Raw genomic sequence first — 18,987 nt, forward strand, 5'->3', positions numbered from 1 at the left:
TATTGAGCCACGTTATACTTCTGAAAACTACGTTCTTTCATAAATGTTTCAGTGTCTCTTGGCTTTGTTTAAAACATCAAACTCTTTGAAATGATTTATTTTAAATGATAAACCAATCAGCCTTTGGAAGATTTTTGCTGATTTATTACAGAAAGAAACATTTGATTGTTGCTTGTAAATAATAAGCAGAAACAACACTGACTGTTGTGTGTGTGTCATTGTTTGTTTAGAGGTGTGTGTGTGTGTGTGTGTGTGTGTGTGTGTGTGTGTGTGTGTGTGTGTGTGTGTGTGTGTGTGTGTGTGGGGTGTGTGGTCAGACTGGCCGGACTTAAACGATCTGTGCTGTTGGGCTGATGTTACCTTGAAGTGGGTAGGGTCTAACTCAGAGGCGATGGCTGTCTCGGAGGACTTTATATCTGACCCCAGTATCTCTGTCAGAGCATCTATGACTGTGTGTGGAGCAGAACACCAACTCCCACTGACTAATGCCTGAGGTCGCCTCTTATGGGCACAACAGCAAAGGCAGCGGCAACACTGGACCGAGCTAAGACTGCAAGGGAAAACTGCATGTCTCCCTGCTGCGGACCATTCTGTCTGTCTTTCTGAAGACTGCATGTCTCCCCGCTGCGGACCATTCTGTCTCGCACTCTGTGCTAAAAAATGTTGCTTTAGACGAATGCATTATTATCTTTACTCTGAAAGCGAGGTTGCAGGTTTTACCATCTAAACTTAACCTCTCCATCTGGTTTCCAGGCAACCATGCTCCTCACTGTATACATCATGGTCATGAACAAATAGCTGAAACCATGTCCCACATCTTAAATGGGTGCCATGTATACAGGGGACTCTACATAAGTAGGCATGACAGAATAGTGGATTTAATATCAAAAGATATCACTTCTATTTTCAGGTCCTCCATCATGCTGTATAAGCATTCTACTGTGAAGCCGAGCATGTTTAACCTGTGTAACGATGATTCTGTGTTCTCTAACATTTCAGCTAACACCCCTGATGTCATTGTTGTTAATGAAAACCATAGGGAGGTGTTCATTCTCGAGGTCGGCTGTACTTTTGATTACAGCTTAGAGGAAGCCTTCCTAACCAAAGTGCTAAAATACCATCAGCTAGAGCAGACCATCTCTCAGCTAGGCTACAGATGTAAACTTTTGGTTTTTATCTTTGGTAGTCTATAGGGCACAAGTTGGTTGTGAGGGGCCTTCAAATGGCCGGCCTCTCCAAAAGGAGGGCTAAACAATTAGCAAGGTACTGCTCTATATCAGCTATTATAGGAAGACGCTCTATTTGGAGGAGACGCTGTTTCCTTTACCCATGATTGTTGTCCGCTGTGTTCGACAAGTATGCCATCTTTTGTTTTGTATGTAACAATGCTCTGCTTTACATACGCTTTGTAACTAACTGTTTTCCCTTCATCTGACTGCACTGGCAGTGTTTATGTCCTTTGTACATCCTGTACTTATTATGTGGACATAAATAAATTGTGTGTGTGTGTGTGTGTGTGTGTGTGTGTGTGTGTGTGTGTGTGTGTGTGTGTGTGTGTGTGTGTGTGTGTGTGTGTGCGTGCGCTTACTATTACTATACTTAAGAGGCCAAATGTTCCCACAAGTATTGTAGACTTTGAGAAATAGACGTTGTAGACCAGGGGTCTTTAATGATTTTCATTTGCACCCACTTCACACCCTTTCCCCAGTCCCCAATAGGCTCAACGGTTAGTAAAATACTTTCTCTTCCTAAAGCTCAAGGCGGGATCTCGTCCCTATACGACATCATATCATCATTGAAAGTGTTATCGCTCGCGGGGGTCAGAGGTAAATGGGAAACGGAGCTTGAGTCTGACCTGGCAGATGCACAGTGGGAAGAGGCAGTCTTCAGGGTCAATAACACATCATCTTGTGCCCGCCTAAGCCTAATCCAGTTCAAAATTCTGCACAGGGTTCATTTCACAAAAGCCAAACTTAGTAACCTTTTCCCAGGAACGAGCGATGCCTGTGACAGGTGCGGCCTGTCACCTGCCAACCACACCCACATGTTCTTCTCCTGTCCCAAGCTGGCCGATTTCTGGTCCAATTTCTTCGACACGCTAGGCAAAGTGCTAAATATCAACCTTGACCCATGCCCCTTGGTAGCCATTTTTGGGGTGCCCCACACACTAGCTGGTCTCTCCAGGAAGGAACGTGATGTCCTAGCCTTTGCCTCACTCATTGCCCGTAGGCGTATTCTCCTGCATTGGAAAGGCCCAAACCCACCATCCACCACTTCCTGGCTCAAGGACTTAATGTCATTTCTATCATCAGAAAAGGTCAAATACTCTCTAAGAGGCTCAACTGCCACTTTTTATGATAGATGGCAACCACTTATTTCATTCATTAACACCCTCACGTCCCTTGACCCAGACTGATCCTAAAGAAAAGAAATACTCCTTCTCTGAGGTGAGCACCTCTGACACTACGCCAACCCCGCCTCATTGTATCCCGGTTGTAGATATATGTAGGTTTGTATGTATACGTTTTCATACGTGCTTACGTATATGCATACGCAAATGCCTATCTACTTCTGTCTTGTTTGAGTAAACCCCTGTCCTGTTTTGTTTTGTTTTGTTTTGTTTTGTTTTGTTTTGTTTTGTTTTGTTTTGTTTTGTTTTGTTTTGTTTTGCTGTTTTTGTTTTGGTTAGTCTCTTGTTGCCCTTTGTCAACTCCCAGTCTTGTCTGTGTCCTGTCTTGTCCCATAAAAGCAAAAAAGAAACATGGTGAAAAAATTTAATGATTTTCAGACCAAGGACCCCTTAGCTGAGAGAGATGAAGCAGGGACCCCTTAGAGAGAGAGAGATGAAGCAGGGACCCCTTAGCTGAGAGAGATGAAGCAGGGACCCCTTAGAGAGAGAGAGATGAAGCAGGGACCCCTTAGCTGACAGAGAGATGAAGCAGGGACCCCTTAGTTGAGAGACAGATGAAGCAGGGACCCCTTAGAGACAGATGAAGCAGGGACCCCTTAGAGACAGATGAAGCAGGGACCCCTTAGCTGAGAGAGAGATGAAGCAGGGACCCCTTAGTTGAGAGAGAGATGAAGCAGGGACACCTTAGCTGAGAGACAGATGAAGCAGGGACCCCTTAGAGACAGATGAAGCAGGGACCCCTTAGCTGAGAGAGATGAAGCAGGGACCCCTTAGCTGATAGAGAGATGAAGCAGGGACCCCTTAGCTGAGAGAGAGATGAAGCAGGGACCCCTTAGCTGAGAGAGAGATGAAACAGGGACCCCTTAGCTGAGAGACAGATGAAGCAGGGACCCCTTAGCTGAGAGACAGATGAAGCAGGGACCCCCTAGCTGAGAAAGATGAAGCAGGGACCCCTTAGCTGAGAGACCGATGAAGCAGGGACCCCTTAGCTGAGAGAGAGATGAAGCAGGGACCCCTTAGCTGAGAGACCGATGAAGCAGGGACCCCTTAGCTGAGAGAGAGATGAAGCAGGGACCCCCTTAGCTGAGAGAGAGATGAAGCAGGGACCCCTTAGCTGAGAGACCGATGAAGCAGGGACCCCTTAGCTGAGAGAGAGATGAAGCAGGGACCCCCTTAGCTGAGAGAGAGATGAAGCAGGGACCCCTTAGCTGAGAAAGATGAAGCAGGGACCCCTTAGCTGAGCCCCCCCCCTGTTCTTGTACATATCATTTTCCCCCTCTTTTTTATTTTTTTGTTGTACATAGTGATATCTTTTTTGCTGTTTTTTTTTGTAATGATATTCGAACTGTGGTGCCACTATATATGCCTATGAATTGAATACCAAGGCCCTCATTGGAAACAAGTCCGCAAGGACTTTTATGAACGGACCTGTTAGACAAAGTATTTTAAATGTAACTGTGCTGTTTTACATTTTTTGCCTAATAAAATATTCAATCAATTCTGGTGGAGACAAAGATAGGCTTAATACATGTTTGAATAGTTCTATATCATACATGGGCAACTGGGGGCCACATGCGGCCTCCACCTTCACTTAATGTGGCCCACAGGTTAATATCAGAATAGTGATATAGTATTGATTTCAGCTGTTATGATTCCTAACATGCAAACATGACCCACTTTAATTACTTCAGTCTATATTAGTAGCTTAATGACTAGTATTAACATTCTATTGTCTTTTTTATGTCCAATGTATTTGTAATTATGTTCATAAAGTTTACATATGTATAACTAAATGCATTTGAAGTTAAATAAAACATTCACTTTTCAGTAGTCCAATGAAAAAATAGCAAAAAGAAAATCAGGATTCCAATAACAAAATGGCAAAATATAGCAGATCTACAAGCTCAAAACGCGTCGCACTGTGATGCGTTTTGAGCTTGTAGATCGTCTACTTTTGCTATTTCTGTGTGACATAGAATGGAACATAGAAGTATGGCACTAATTTACGAAAAGAGTTCAAATACTGTGATAAGAAGTGTCTGTACAGTATCTGTAATGTGTTCCTCTGTAGTGAGTGTGTAAATATAGTGGTCCTCTACATCATTAAACAGACAGTATATGTAATGTGTCTCTGTAGTGAGTGTGTAAATATAGTGGTCCTCTACATCATTAAACAGACAGTATATGTAATGTGTCTCTGTAGTGAGTGTGTAAATATAGTGGTCCTCTACATCATTAAACAGACAGTATATGTAATGTGTCTCTGTAGTGAGTGTGTTAATATAGAGGTCCTCTACATCATTAAACAGACAGTATATGTAATGTGTCTCTGTAGTGAGTGTGTAAATATAGTGGTCCTCTACATCATTAAACAGACAGTATATGTAATGTGTCTCTGTAGTGAGTGTGTAAATATAGTGGTCCTCTACATCATTAAACAGACAGTATATGTAATGTGTCTCTGTAGTGAGTGTGTTAATATAGAGGTCCTCTACATCATTAAACAGACAGTATATGTAATGTGTTCCTCTGTAGTGAGTGTGTTAATATAGAGGTCCTCTACATCATTAAACAGACAGTATATGTAATGTGTCTCTGTAGTGAGTGTGTAAATATAGTGGTCCTCTACATCATTAAACAGACAGTATATGTAATGTGTCTCTGTAGTGAGTGTGTGAATATAGTGGTCCTCTACATCATTAAACAGACAGTATATGTAATGTGTTCCTCTGTAGTGAGTGTGTAAATATAGTGGTCCTCTACATCATTAAACAGACAGTATATGTAATGTGTTCCTCTGGAGTGAGTGTGTAAATATAGAGGTCCTCTACATCATTAAACAGACAGTATATGTAATGTGTCTCTGTAGTGAGTGTGTAAATATAGTGGTCCTCTGTATCATCACAGTTACATCACCCTGTTCTAGAGTCTGAAAACCTTCTAAAGTCATGTTTTGTTCTTGTATTGTTTTAATTTGGATCTTTTCTCCTTTCAATTTGTTCTTGATCATGTTTTTGATCTTATTGTTTTTAATCTTGTTTAATATTGTGTTATTTTTCTTTTGTTGATGTAAAGCACTTTGGGCTAATATTATTATTATTATTATTATTATTATTATTATAAATATTATTATTATTATAAATATTATTATTATTATTTTTATTATTATTATTTTTATTATTATTATTATAAATATTATAATTATTATTATTATTATTAATATTAATATTATTAATATTACTAGTATTATTATTATTATTATTATTAATAATATTACTACTATTCATATTATTCATATTATTATTATTATTAATGTGTATTTTCAGACATTTAACCACGTAAACCATCAATACTTAGTAAACTTGACCTTTCACTCTGTACTTAATCTGCTCTTTTTCCCCTCTACACCAAACCTCTTTACTGAAAACAGCCTCCGAGGCGTTGTGTGAGCTTGTAGATCTGCTATTTAAAAGGTTCTCAGAATAGGGATGCTGGGGTTGAAGTGGTTAATTAATAGTAACTCTGAGGACCCACTAAGGGTCCCCTGTTTAAAACCTCTGATATATACAGTATTCATGGTATCCTGTCTGTCTGTCTGTCTGTCTGTCTGTCTGTCTGTCTCTGCAGGATGATCCTTGGTGTGTTGCTGCTGGGTGTTCTGTCCGTCTGTCCGTCCCTCCAGGGTGTAGAGGTAGATATAGAAGTGTATATATATGTATATAGTATATGTATATAGTATATGTATATATATGAATATATATGTATATAGTATATGTATATATATGTGTCACGATCTGGTGGTGTGGTGAGGACCCAAATGCAGACAGCCAGGCAGAGTAGTGTTCAAACCCAAGATTGGGATTTTATTACAGACTAACATACAGACAGAGGATGTGACACAAACAATGATCCGACAAGCACTGACTGGGGAACAAGACTAATATACACATGAGGGCTGATTACACATGAGATACAGCTGGAGAAGACAACATAGAACCAGAACGACTAGAACACAACATAGAAATACAACACCTAGACACTAGGGCACAGTCTGAGACTGTGACAATATGTATATATATGTATATAGTATATGTATTTATATGTATATAGTATATGTATAGTATATGTATATATATGTATATAGGATATGTATATATATGTATATAGTATCTGTATATCATACATGGGCAACTGGCACAGGTTAATATCAGAATAGTGATATATTATTGATTTCAGCTGTTATGATTCCTAACATGTAAACATGACCCGCTTTAATTACTTCAGTCTATATTAGTAGCTTAATGACTAGTATTAACATTATATTGTCTTTTTTATATCCAATGTATTTGTATTTAAGTTCATAAAGTATAACTAAATGCATTTGAAAAAAAAAAATTACTTACAAAAATAGCACAAAAATAAATCTGGATTCCAATTCAAAAATGGCAAAAATAGCCTGTAGATCGGCTATTTTTGCTACTTTTGTGTGACAGAATGGCGAAAAAAGTTGAAGTACGGTTTATACAATGTGTTCCTCTGGAGTGAGTGTGGAATCATCAAAGTTGCATCACCCCTCGTTTAGTATATATATGGTAAATAAATATGTGTTCTGTCCATCTCTCCAGGCTGTAGAGGTAGACATATAAGTGTATATATATATGTATAGTATATATATGGTGTATATATATGTATATAAAGTATATATATGTAGTATATATAAGGTGTAATATATGTGTTCCGTCTCTCCAGGCTGTAGAGGTATATATAGGTGTATTAGTGTATATATATGTAGTATATATATAATGTGTAATATATGTGTTCCGTCTCTCCAGGCTCTAGAGGACATCTGTGTTGCTAAACCTAAAGATCTGGCGTTAGAACCAAGATGCATCTACCGTAGTCCTGATGAGGAGGAGGGGCCTACTGAGGTGAGTGACGAGGAGGAGGGGCCTACTGAGGTGACTAGGCCCTCATTTATCAATGGAGTGTACAAACCGGCTTATATTTTTGCCTATATTTCGCCTTACACCAAAGTCCAAGTGACATTTATCAAGCGATCCTACACAGCCAATCCTAGCCTACATTTGGTCAGAGCTTTGATAAATCTGACGGCTGAAACCGAGCGTCATTTAAATAACACGCCCTTAAATAAATATCCTCAAAACGCCCGATTTTATGACATGAAGAACCAGAATACGACCAAACAAAGCATTAAGACAATAAGAACGAGTTTCCCCCGCTCGCCTCGCTGCCTGTCAAGACACACGCACGCACACACACACACACACACACACACACACACACACACACACACACACACACACACACACGCACACACACAATCACCTACAGCGACTACCTGCAAGCCGAACTGTCTTTCATGTATTCCGTAACGGTACAATCTTTGTCACGTAGGCTTGTAGCTTTACATGACTGACAGATTATGAAACCAATCACATCTCCATGAATGGAATGCGTTTGTATATTAATTTATTTAACCCATTCCGAGCAGTGAGCGTTGGAGTTACACTAAAATTAAGCAGTCATGTAGCCCTGGTAAGTCCATAGGACACGCTACTGTAACCCTGGTAACTCCATAGGACACGCTACTGTAACCCAGGTAACTCCATAGGACACGCTACTGTAACCCTGGTAACTCCATAGGACACGCTACTGTAACCCTGGTAACTCCATAGGACACGCTACTGTAACCCAGGTAACTCCATAGGACACGCTACTGTAACCCAGGTAAGTCCATAGGACACGCTACTGTAACCCTGGTAACTCCATAGGACACGCTACTGTAACCCTGGTAACTCCATAGGACACGCTACTGTAACCCTGGTAACTCCATAGGACACGCTACTGTAACCCTGGTAACTCCATAGGACACGCTACTGTAACCCAGGTAACTCCATAGGACACGCTACTGTAACCCAGGTAAGTCCATAGGACACGCTACTGTAACCCTGGTAACTCCATAGGACACGCTACTGTAACCCTGGTAACTCCATAGGACACGCTACTGTAACCCTGGTAACTCCATAGGACACGCTACTGTAACCCTGGTAACTCCATAGGACACGCTACTGTAACCCTGGTAACTCCATAGGACACGCTACTGTAACCCAGGTAAGTCCATAGGACACGCTACTGTAACCCTGGTAACTCCATAGGACACGCTACTGTAACCCAGGTAACTCCATAGGACACGCTACTGTAACCCTGGTAACTCCATAGGACACGCTACTGTAACCCTGGTAACTCCATAGGACACGCTACTGTAACCCTGGTAACTCCATAGGACACGCTACTGTAACCCTGGTAACTCCATAGGACACGCTACTGTAACCCTGGTAACTCCATAGGACACGCTACTGTAACCCTGGTAACTCCATAGGACACGCTACTGTAACCCTGGTAACTCCATAGGACACGCTACTGTAACCCTGGTAACTCCATAGGACACGCTACTGTAACCCAGGTAACTCCATAGGACACGCTACTGTAACCCTGGTAACTCCATAGGACACGCTACTGTAACCCTGGTAACTCCATAGGACACGCTACTGTAACCCAGGTAACTCCATAGGACACGCTACTGTAACCCAGGTAAGTCCATAGGACACGCTACTGTAACCCTGGTAACTCCATAGGACACGCTACTGTAACCCTGGTAACTCCATAGGACACGCTACTGTAACCCTGGTAACTCCATAGGACACGCTACTGTAACCCTGGTAACTCCATAGGACACGCTACTGTAACCCTGGTAACTCCATAGGACACGCTACTGTAACCCAGGTAAGTCCATAGGACACGCTACTGTAACCCTGGTAACTCCATAGGACACGCTACTGTAACCCTGGTAACTCCATAGGACACGCTACTGTAACCCTGGTAACTCCATAGGACACGCTACTGTAACCCTGGTAACTCCATAGGACACGCTACTGTAACCCTGGTAACTCCATAGGACACGCTACTGTAACCCTGGTAACTCCATAGGACACGCTACTGTAACCCAGGTAAGTCCATAGGACACGCTACTGTAACCCTGGTAACTCCATAGGACACGCTACTGTAACCCTGGTAACTCCATAGGACACGCTACTGTAACCCTGGTAACTCCATAGGACACGCTACTGTAACCCTGGTAACTCCATAGGACACGCTACTGTAACCCTGGTAACTCCATAGGACACGCTACTGTAACCCTGGTAACTCCATAGGACACGCTACTGTAACCCTGGTAACTCCATAGGACACGCTACTGTAACCCTGGTAACTCCATAGGACACGCTACTGTAACCCAGGTAAGTCCATAGGACACGCTACTGTAACCCTGGTAACTCCATAGGACACGCTACTGTAACCCTGGTAACTCCATAGGACACGCTACTGTAACCCTGGTAACTCCATAGGACACGCTACTGTAACCCTGGTAACTCCATAGGACACGCTACTGTAACCCTGGTAACTCCATAGGACACGCTACTGTAACCCAGGTAACTCCATAGGACACGCTACTGTAACCCAGGTAAGTCCATAGGACACGCTACTGTAACCCTGGTAACTCCATAGGACACGCTACTGTAACCCTGGTAACTCCATAGGACACGCTACTGTAACCCTGGTAACTCCATAGGACACGCTACTGTAACCCTGGTAACTCCATAGGACACGCTACTGTAACCCTGGTAACTCCATAGGACACGCTACTGTAACCCTGGTAACTCCATAGGACACGCTACTGTAACCCTGGTAACTCCATAGGACACGCTACTGTAACCCAGGTAAGTCCATAGGACACGCTACTGTAACCCTGGTAACTCCATAGGACACGCTACTGTAACCCTGGTAACTCCATAGGACACGCTACTGTAACCCTGGTAACTCCATAGGACACGCTACTGTAACCCTGGTAACTCCATAGGACACGCTACTGTAACCCTGGTAACTCCATAGGACACGCTACTGTAACCCTGGTAACTCCATAGGACACGCTACTGTAACCCTGGTAACTCCATAGGACACGCTACTGTAACCCAGGTAAGTCCATAGGACACGCTACTGTAACCCTGGTAACTCCATAGGACACGCTACTGTAACCCTGGTAACTCCATAGGACACGCTACTGTAACCCTGGTAACTCCATAGGACACGCTACTGTAACCCTGGTAACTCCATAGGACACGCTACTGTAACCCTGGTAACTCCATAGGACACGCTACTGTAACCCTGGTAACTCCATAGGACACGCTACTGTAACCCTGGTAACTCCATAGGACACACTACTGTAGGCTATATAGGTTTTGGAGACCTCACGGTGGCGCAGTCGGTAGCGCTGTCGCCTCACAGCTAGAAGGTCCTGGGTTCGATTCCCGCCGGGGACGCTGTGGGCGCTGGGGGCGTGTCTTCTCCTCCGCGTCATCAGCGCCCATACCCTAGGTGGGGTTGGTGAAAGGGCCTACTCTGTGAGGAGTTTACAGTAATCCTGGTCACTATACTGCCTCCCCCTGGTCAGCCGGGGCGCCTGATGGAGGGGAAAGGAACTGGTTGGAATAACGTGTTCCTTCCACACGCTACGTCCAACCAGGGAAACTCTCCCCTGTCAGGTGACAAGAAGGTCAGTTGGCTCTCATGCATTGAAGGAGGCATGAGCTCGGCCCTGGCCTCCCTAGGCTGGCTGCCCAGGATCACTTAGCAAATTGGCACCGGGGGAAAGAAAAAGGTTTACAAAAATCGAGGGATAAAAATGATTAGATATACATGTTGGAGTGGATACATCGTGTCCAGATGCCTGTCAGACGGTCAGACAATGCTGCTCCACAGGTCTAGGATTAAACAAACAGGTTCAGACAACGTCTATAGTTCACGCAGTTCTATCAATGAGATATGAGCACCCACAGTCTGGAGATATGAGCACCCACAGTCTGGAGACATGAGCACCCACAGTCTGGAGATATGAGCACCCACAGTCTGGAGATATGAGCACCCACAGTCTGGAGACATGAGCACCCACAGTCTGGAGATATGAGCACCCACAGTCTGGAGACATGAGCACCCACAGTCTGGAGATATGAGCACCCACAGTCTGGAGACATGAGCACCCACAGTCTGGAGATATGAGCACCCACAGTGTGGAGATATGAGCACCCACAGTCTGGAGATATGAGCACCCACAGTCTGGAGATATGAGCACCCACAGTCTGGAGATATGAGCACCCACAGTCTGGAGATATGAGCACCCACAGTGAGCACCCACAGTCTGGAGATATGAGCACCCACAGTGTGGAGATATGAGCACCCACAGTCTGGAGATATGAGCACCCACAGTGTGGGGATATGAGCACCCACAGTGTGGAGATATGAGCACCCACAGTGTGGAGATATGAGCACCCACAGTCTGGAGATATGAGCACCCACAGTCTGGAGATATGAGCACCCACAGTGTGTGCAGGTTGGGTTATGCTCTGTGCACAGACCCATAGCTCGGGGGACATTATTTTACATAAAAACGCTAATAAACTTTCCTTTTTTGTCCTTTGACCTTTGGCTTTGGGGGAAGTGAAAAACGGGCGTCTGTGTGTTCCGTGCAACAGACAGCAGCACACAGACAACAGACAGCAGCACACAGACAACAGACAGCAGCACACAGACAACAGACAGCAGCACACAGACAACAGACAGCAGCACACAGACAACAGACAGCAGCACACAGACAACAGACAGCAGCACACAGACAACAGACAGCAGCACACAGACAACAGACAGCAGCACAGACAACAGACAGCAGCACACAGACAACAGACAGCAGCACACAGACAACAGACAGCAGCACACAGACAACAGACAACAGCACACAGACAACAGACAGCAGCACACAGACAACAGACAGCAGCACACAGACAACAGACAGCAGCACACAGACAACAGACAGCAGCACACAGACAACAGACAGCAGCACACAGACAACAGACAGCAGCACAGACAACAGACAGCAGCACACAGACAACAGACAGCAGCACACCACACAGACAACAGACAACAGCACACAGACAACAGACAGCAGCACACAGACAACAGACAGCAGCACACAGACAACAGACAGCAGCACACAGACAACAGACAGCAGCACACAGACAACAGACAACAGCACACAGACAACAGACAGCAGCACACAGACAACAGACAGCAGCACACAGACAACAGACAGCAGCACACAGACAACAGACAGCAGCACACAGACAACAGACAACAGCACACAGACAACAGACAGCAGCACACAGACAACAGACAGCAGCACACAGACAACAGACAGCAGCACACAGACAACAGACAGCAGCACACAGACAACAGACAGCAGCACAGACAACAGACAGCAGCACACAGACAACAGACAGCAGCACACAGACAACAGACAGCAGCACACAGACAACAGACAACAGCACACAGACAACAGACAGCAGCACACAGACAACAGACAGCAGCACACAGACAACAGACAGCAGCACACAGACAACAGACAGCAGCACACAGACAACAGACAGCAGCACAGACAACAGACAGCAGCACACAGACAACAGACAGCAGCACACAGACAACAGACAGCAGCACACAGACAACAGACAGCAGCACACAGACAACAGACAGCAGCACAGACAACAGACAGCAGCACACAGACAACAGACAGCAGCACACAGACAACAGACAACAGCACACAGACAACAGACAGCAGCACACAGACAACAGACAGCAGCACACAGACAACAGACAGCAGCACACAGACAACAGACAGCAGCACACAGACAACAGATAGCAGCACACAGACAACAGACAGCAGCACACAGACAACAGACAGCAGCACACAGACAACAGACAGCAGCACACAGACAACAGACAGCAGCACACAGACAACAGACAGCAGCACACAGACAACAGACAGCAGCACACAGACAACAGACAGCAGCACACAGACAACAGACAGCAGCACACAGACAACAGACAGCAGCACACAGACAACAGACAGCAGCACACAGACAACAGACAGCAGCACACAGACAACAGATAGCAGCACACAGACAACAGACAGCAGCACACAGACAACAGACAGCAGCACACAGACAACAGACAGCAGCACACAGACAACAGACAGCAGCACACAGACAACAGACAGCAGCACACAGACAACAGACAGCAGCACACAGACAACAGACAGCAGCACACAGACAACAGACAGCAGCACACAGACAACAGACAGCAGCACACAGACAACAGACAACAGCACACAGACAACAGACAGCAGCACACAGACAACAGACAACAGCACACAGACAACAGACAGCAGCACACAGACAACAGACAACAGCACACAGACAACAGACAGCAGCACACAGACAACAGACAGCAGCACACAGACAACAGACAACAGCACACAGACAACAGACAGCAGCACACAGACGCACAGAGCTTTGTTTCATTATTGGATGATGATGATGATGATGATGATGATATTATTATTTATGTCCTCTAGGGGGCAGCAGAGCAGATCCCAGCCTCTACACATTATTCATGTATTACTCTTTATGTCCTGTAGGGGGCAGCAGAGCAGATCCCAGCCTCCACTAACCCCAGGGTGTGGCAGCTCTCTAAAGCCAACAGCCGCTTCGCTCTGGCCCTGTACCGACAGCTGGCCTCCACCAGGGGGAGCCACAGCAACATCTTCATGTCTCCACTCAGCGTATCCACAGCCTTCGCCATGACCAAGCTAGGAGCCTGTGACAACACTCTGGAGCAGATTATGAAAGTATTAATACTTTATTACAATATTACATTACTCTATGAGCCTGTGACAACACTCTGGAGCAGATGATCAAAGTCATTATTAGTAAGGGTCCTTTTGGTCCCTAACACTATCAGAGTTAAAGTAAAACAAATCACAGAAAAAAAAACATTTTTTTCTGTGATTTTTTATTTATTTTATATTTAATTATATGATATACTATATTTAATAAATACCCTTTGTTTTGCCGTTTTCAAAAAGTTTTTTTCACAGAATCGAATGTTTAATGGTCATGATTCACCAGGACCCTGGATGGCTTGATTCTAGGCTTAAAATAATTGATATAAATATTTTTGGAAATGTCAATGGGAAAAATGCATTGACTATTTTGAAGTGGAACCAGAAAATGGCCGCCACTGCTATGCCCTATTGTGTTTCATAGTTGTGTGTTAACATTGCATTGTGTTCTGGCAGGTGTTTGAGTTCGACACCATCAAAGAGAAGACGTCGGATCAGGTGCATTTCTTCTTCGCGAAGCTGAACTGCCGTCTTTATCGTAAGAAGGACGAGACGACGGAGCTGGTTTCTGCCAACCGGCTGTTTGGAGACAAGAGTCTGACCTTCAACCAGACGTACCAGAACATCAGCCAGACCGTCTACGGAGCCAAGCTGCTGCCGCTCGACTTCAAGGTCAGACAGTTGTTCATGATGTCAGTTATTTAGTATTATAAAAGTTATTATTTACTATTAAACAATAATTATGTAGTATTATTATAAAAGCTGTAAAACAAATTATATAATATTTCCCTGGTATATTTTTCTACCTTTTTTTTTCTACCTTTTTTAGTATTCGTGAGTGTCTGCCCCCGACACTCACGGCAAAAGGACGTAGGCACCAGAAATGTATTCATTTATGTATTTTACAGTTGATAAATAACCCTTTCTGACAACGTTTTGTTGCGTTTTTAAATAAACTGGAGCGCTAGGATTCTGCAGCATTCATGTTTGAGCGGTTCTTCCATATAGACAAACACAGAGAATGGAAGTTAACACCATGTCATGATGCGGTTGTGCCACCAGGGGGATCCAGAGCAGGCCCGGCTCACCATCAACGAGTGGATCTCCAACAAGACGGAGAGCCGCATCCAGAACACCCTGCCAGAGGGGGCGCTAGACCCCAACACCGTGCTGGTCCTAGTGAACACCATCTACTTTAAGGTACAGTAGGGGGCGCTATAATTGTATTATAATTGTATATATGTATAATAATAATGATATTCCAAGATTTGCACACATTTTCAAGATTTTTCAAAAATAGCAGATCTACAAGCTGATATCGCGGCACAAAGAAATCTAAAAATGACACAGATTCTTCCCCGGTCTTAATGGGTTAAGGTAGTAGACACTATGGTTAACTCTGTCTGTCTGTCTGTCTGCCTGTCTGTCTGTCTGTCTGTCTGTCTGTCTCTCTCTCTCTCTCTCCAGGGTCAGTGGAAGAGTAAGTTTGATAAGGACAATGTGTTTAAGTCAGAGTTCTACCTGGGAGGGGGCGGAGACTGTCCGGTTCACATGATGTACCAGGAAGCTAAGTTCCGCTACGCGCATTACCATGACGACAAGGTCCAGCTGCTAGAGCTGCCCTACCGCGGAGAGGACATCACTATGGTGATCATCCTGCCTGCTAAAGACACGCCCCTCGCACAGGTAACCACGCCCACCTGCTAAAGACACACCCCTCGCACAGGTAAACACGCCCACCTGCTAAAGACACACCCCTCGCACAGGTAACCACGGCCACCTGCTAAAGACACGCCCCTCACACAGGTAACCACACCCACCTGCTAAAGACACGCCCCTCACACAGGTAACCACACCCACCCGCTAAAGACACGCCCCTCACACAGTTAACCACACCCTCTCTACAGAGAACATCACCATGGCTTTCTTGTGTATTTAGCCTTTTGAATTCATTTTCAATAAACTGCTCAATCAATCAATCAATCAGACTTTATAAATGTACTTTAATGTTTAATACCTCCAGATAGAGGCGTGTCTGGACCTATAATATAATGTAATGTTAATGTCAGTTAATGTTAATAGATAGATGTAATATTAATATTCATATCTTCAGATAGAGGCGTGTCTGGACCTATAACATAATGTAATGTTTTAATGTTAATGTCAGTTAATGTTAATAGATAGATGTAATATTAATATTCATATCTTCAGATAGAGGCGGGTCTGGACCTGCAGAAGCTGTCTGGTTGGTTGGATGGGATGAGGCCAGAGGTCACGGTGTCGGTCCAGATTCCTCGCTTCCGCATCGAAGACAACTTCAGTCTGAAGGACAAACTACAGGCCATGGGTCTGACCGACCTGTTTGACCCTCTTACAGCCAGCCTACCAGGTAACTAAATGACCTGTTTGACCCTCTTACAGCCAGCCTACCAGGTAACTAAATGACCTGTTTGACCCTCTTACAGCCAGCCTACCAGGTAACTAAATGACCTGTTTGACCCTCTTACAGCCAGCCTACCAGGTAACTAAATGACCTGTTTGACCCTCAAACTGTCAGTTTACCAGGTAACTGACTGACCTTTTTAACCCTCAACTATAACTAACTATAACTGATAACTAAGTAACTTGTCTGGCTCACTTCTGTTTTCGTCAGTCGCGCAAATATCTACAGTTCCACAGAATCCACGCTCTAGACTGACTGACTGACTGACCTGTGTGACCTGTGTTGACCTCTGACCTGTGTGTTTCAGGGATGTTGGAGGACGATGGGAATGAACTTCACATCTCAGAAGCTTATCATAAAGCTTTCCTAGAGGTATGAGCACTGTGTGTGTGTGTATGTGTATGTATGTATGTATGTATGTATGTATGTATGTATGTATGTATGTATGTATGTATGTATGTATGTATGTATGTATGTATGTATGTATGTATGTATGTATGTATGTATGTATGTATGTATGTATGTATGTATGTATGTATGTGGTGTGGTGTGGTGTGGTGTGGTGTGGTGTGGTGTGTGTGTGTGTGTGTGTGTGTGCGTACGTGCGTGAAGACTCACTTCTTCAGACTCCACCAAAAATGTATGTAATGTTGTAATTGCTTTGTAAAAAAAGTTACACAATCTGTCCGTGCGCTCAGCGCACGTGCACGGCCTGTGCACGCGCACGCGCGCAGCTTTGAGTTGTTCCGCCACTGCTAGGTTCATGGTTTACCTGTGATCTTAGTTTATAGAGACACTACACTGTCTCTGTATTCTATGATCCTATAGTTTACTGAGACACTACACTGTCTCTGTATTCTATGATCCTATAGTTTACTGAGACACTACACTGTCTCTAGCCTGGATCCAGCCTGATTCACTACGTTTGGCTGATTTACTCATCAGTCTGAACAGCCTCCTATTTGACTCCTATTTCAATTACGTAGGCAAGTCAGGAAGTGACTCGAGTTTTACATTGGACAACACTGGTCCCGCCCCCCCCCCCCCTAAAGACCAATCAGAAGCCGCGAGTCGTTTTCACCCGTGCTGTGCACAGAGATAGGAGGCGTTCCAGACTGTATAGCGAGTGAGAAAAATAAATCCGCCGAACGTTGCGAAGCAGTCTGGATGCCAGGCTACTGTCTCTCTACGTTCTATGTGTGTGTTTACCTTATTTATTGTAAGTCACTCTGCATAAAGAGCGTCTGGTAAATGAATACATTATAAATGGTGTTTGCAGGTGAACGAGGAAGGCAGTGAGGCAGCAGCAGCCACGGCGGTGGTCGCGGTCGGTCGCTCCATCAATCTGGACAGAGAGCTGTTTGTGGCCAACCGGCCCTTCCTGCTGCTGATCAGAGAGTCTATCATCAACAGTCTGCTGTTCACTGGACGTGTGGCTGACCCCTGTTAGCCGCTAACCCGCTAACCTGTAGCACCACCGCTAACCACCCACCACTAACCTGTAGCACCACCGCTAACCGCTAACCAGTCAGTACCACTAACCCTGCTAGCATGTAGCCTAGCACCACCGCTAACCACTAACCTGTCGCACCACCGCTAACCACTAACCTGTAGCACCACCAGCTGACCCCTGCTAGCATGTAGTGCCAACCGTTTACCAGCTGACACCTGCTAACCTGTAGCGCTAACCGCTAACCTTTAGCACCACCGCTAACCGCTAACCAGTGGTGGAAGAAGTACTCAAGACTTCAGCAATACTAAAGTGTAAAAATACTTTGTTACAAGTACAAATTCCTGCAGTCAAAGTGCAGAAGTATTATTAGCATCATGATATTTAGTAGGCCTAAAAGTTGTCATTTTGCAGCATGGCCATTTCAGAATCATATAATGTTATGGGGGTATAATTACAATGATTTCAGATTTTAAGACAGTAACTAAAACTGTTAAATATGTGTAGTGCAGTAAAACGTTAATTTCTCTCTGAGATGTAGTGGAGTAGAAGTACAAAGTTTCAAGACAATTGAAATACTCAAGTATGGCAAAACTATGTTAAAAAAAGTACTTCAGTAAATGTACTTAGTTACTTCACCGCCAGTAACACAGATACACACACTGTCTTTGAAAGTGTTCAAACCAATAAAAATGTCTGATTGGAGTGAAAAACGTAAATGTTAGTGGTCAGTTTTTTGTGAATGGACTGTTTCAATCCTAGTTTCAGCGTCACCCAGATGATGGCTGCTCATGATGAGCGCTCGGGGGGAGGGGTTACGTGCCTTGCTCAGGGACACATAGACCGAGGGGCTGGGAGGTGAACCGGGGATCTTCTTGTCT

General features: G+C 44.4%; 1 protein-coding gene across 1 annotated transcript; it reads left to right on the forward strand.

Annotated features, from left to right (window-relative positions):
* Window positions 1-2,044: 2,044 nt before the first annotated feature.
* serpinc1 (serpin peptidase inhibitor, clade C (antithrombin), member 1) lies at window positions 2,045-18,558 on the forward strand (the record flags this gene model as incomplete). Its single annotated transcript, XM_080429907.1, has 10 exons — window positions 2,045-2,140; window positions 2,412-2,447; window positions 7,243-7,368; window positions 14,019-14,219; window positions 14,670-14,885; window positions 15,276-15,413; window positions 15,681-15,899; window positions 16,425-16,602; window positions 16,964-17,028; window positions 17,936-18,558. 10 exons carry the CDS (start codon window positions 2,045-2,047, stop codon window positions 18,104-18,106), a joined length of 1,446 nt encoding a protein of 481 aa, XP_080286033.1. The 3' UTR covers window positions 18,107-18,558.
* Between the last annotated feature and the right edge of the window lie 429 nt (window positions 18,559-18,987).

Source organism: Gymnoscopelus braueri, assembly GCF_963280865.1.
Source record: "Gymnoscopelus braueri genome assembly, chromosome: 6".
Classification (NCBI taxonomy): Eukaryota; Metazoa; Chordata; class Actinopteri; order Myctophiformes; family Myctophidae; genus Gymnoscopelus; species Gymnoscopelus braueri.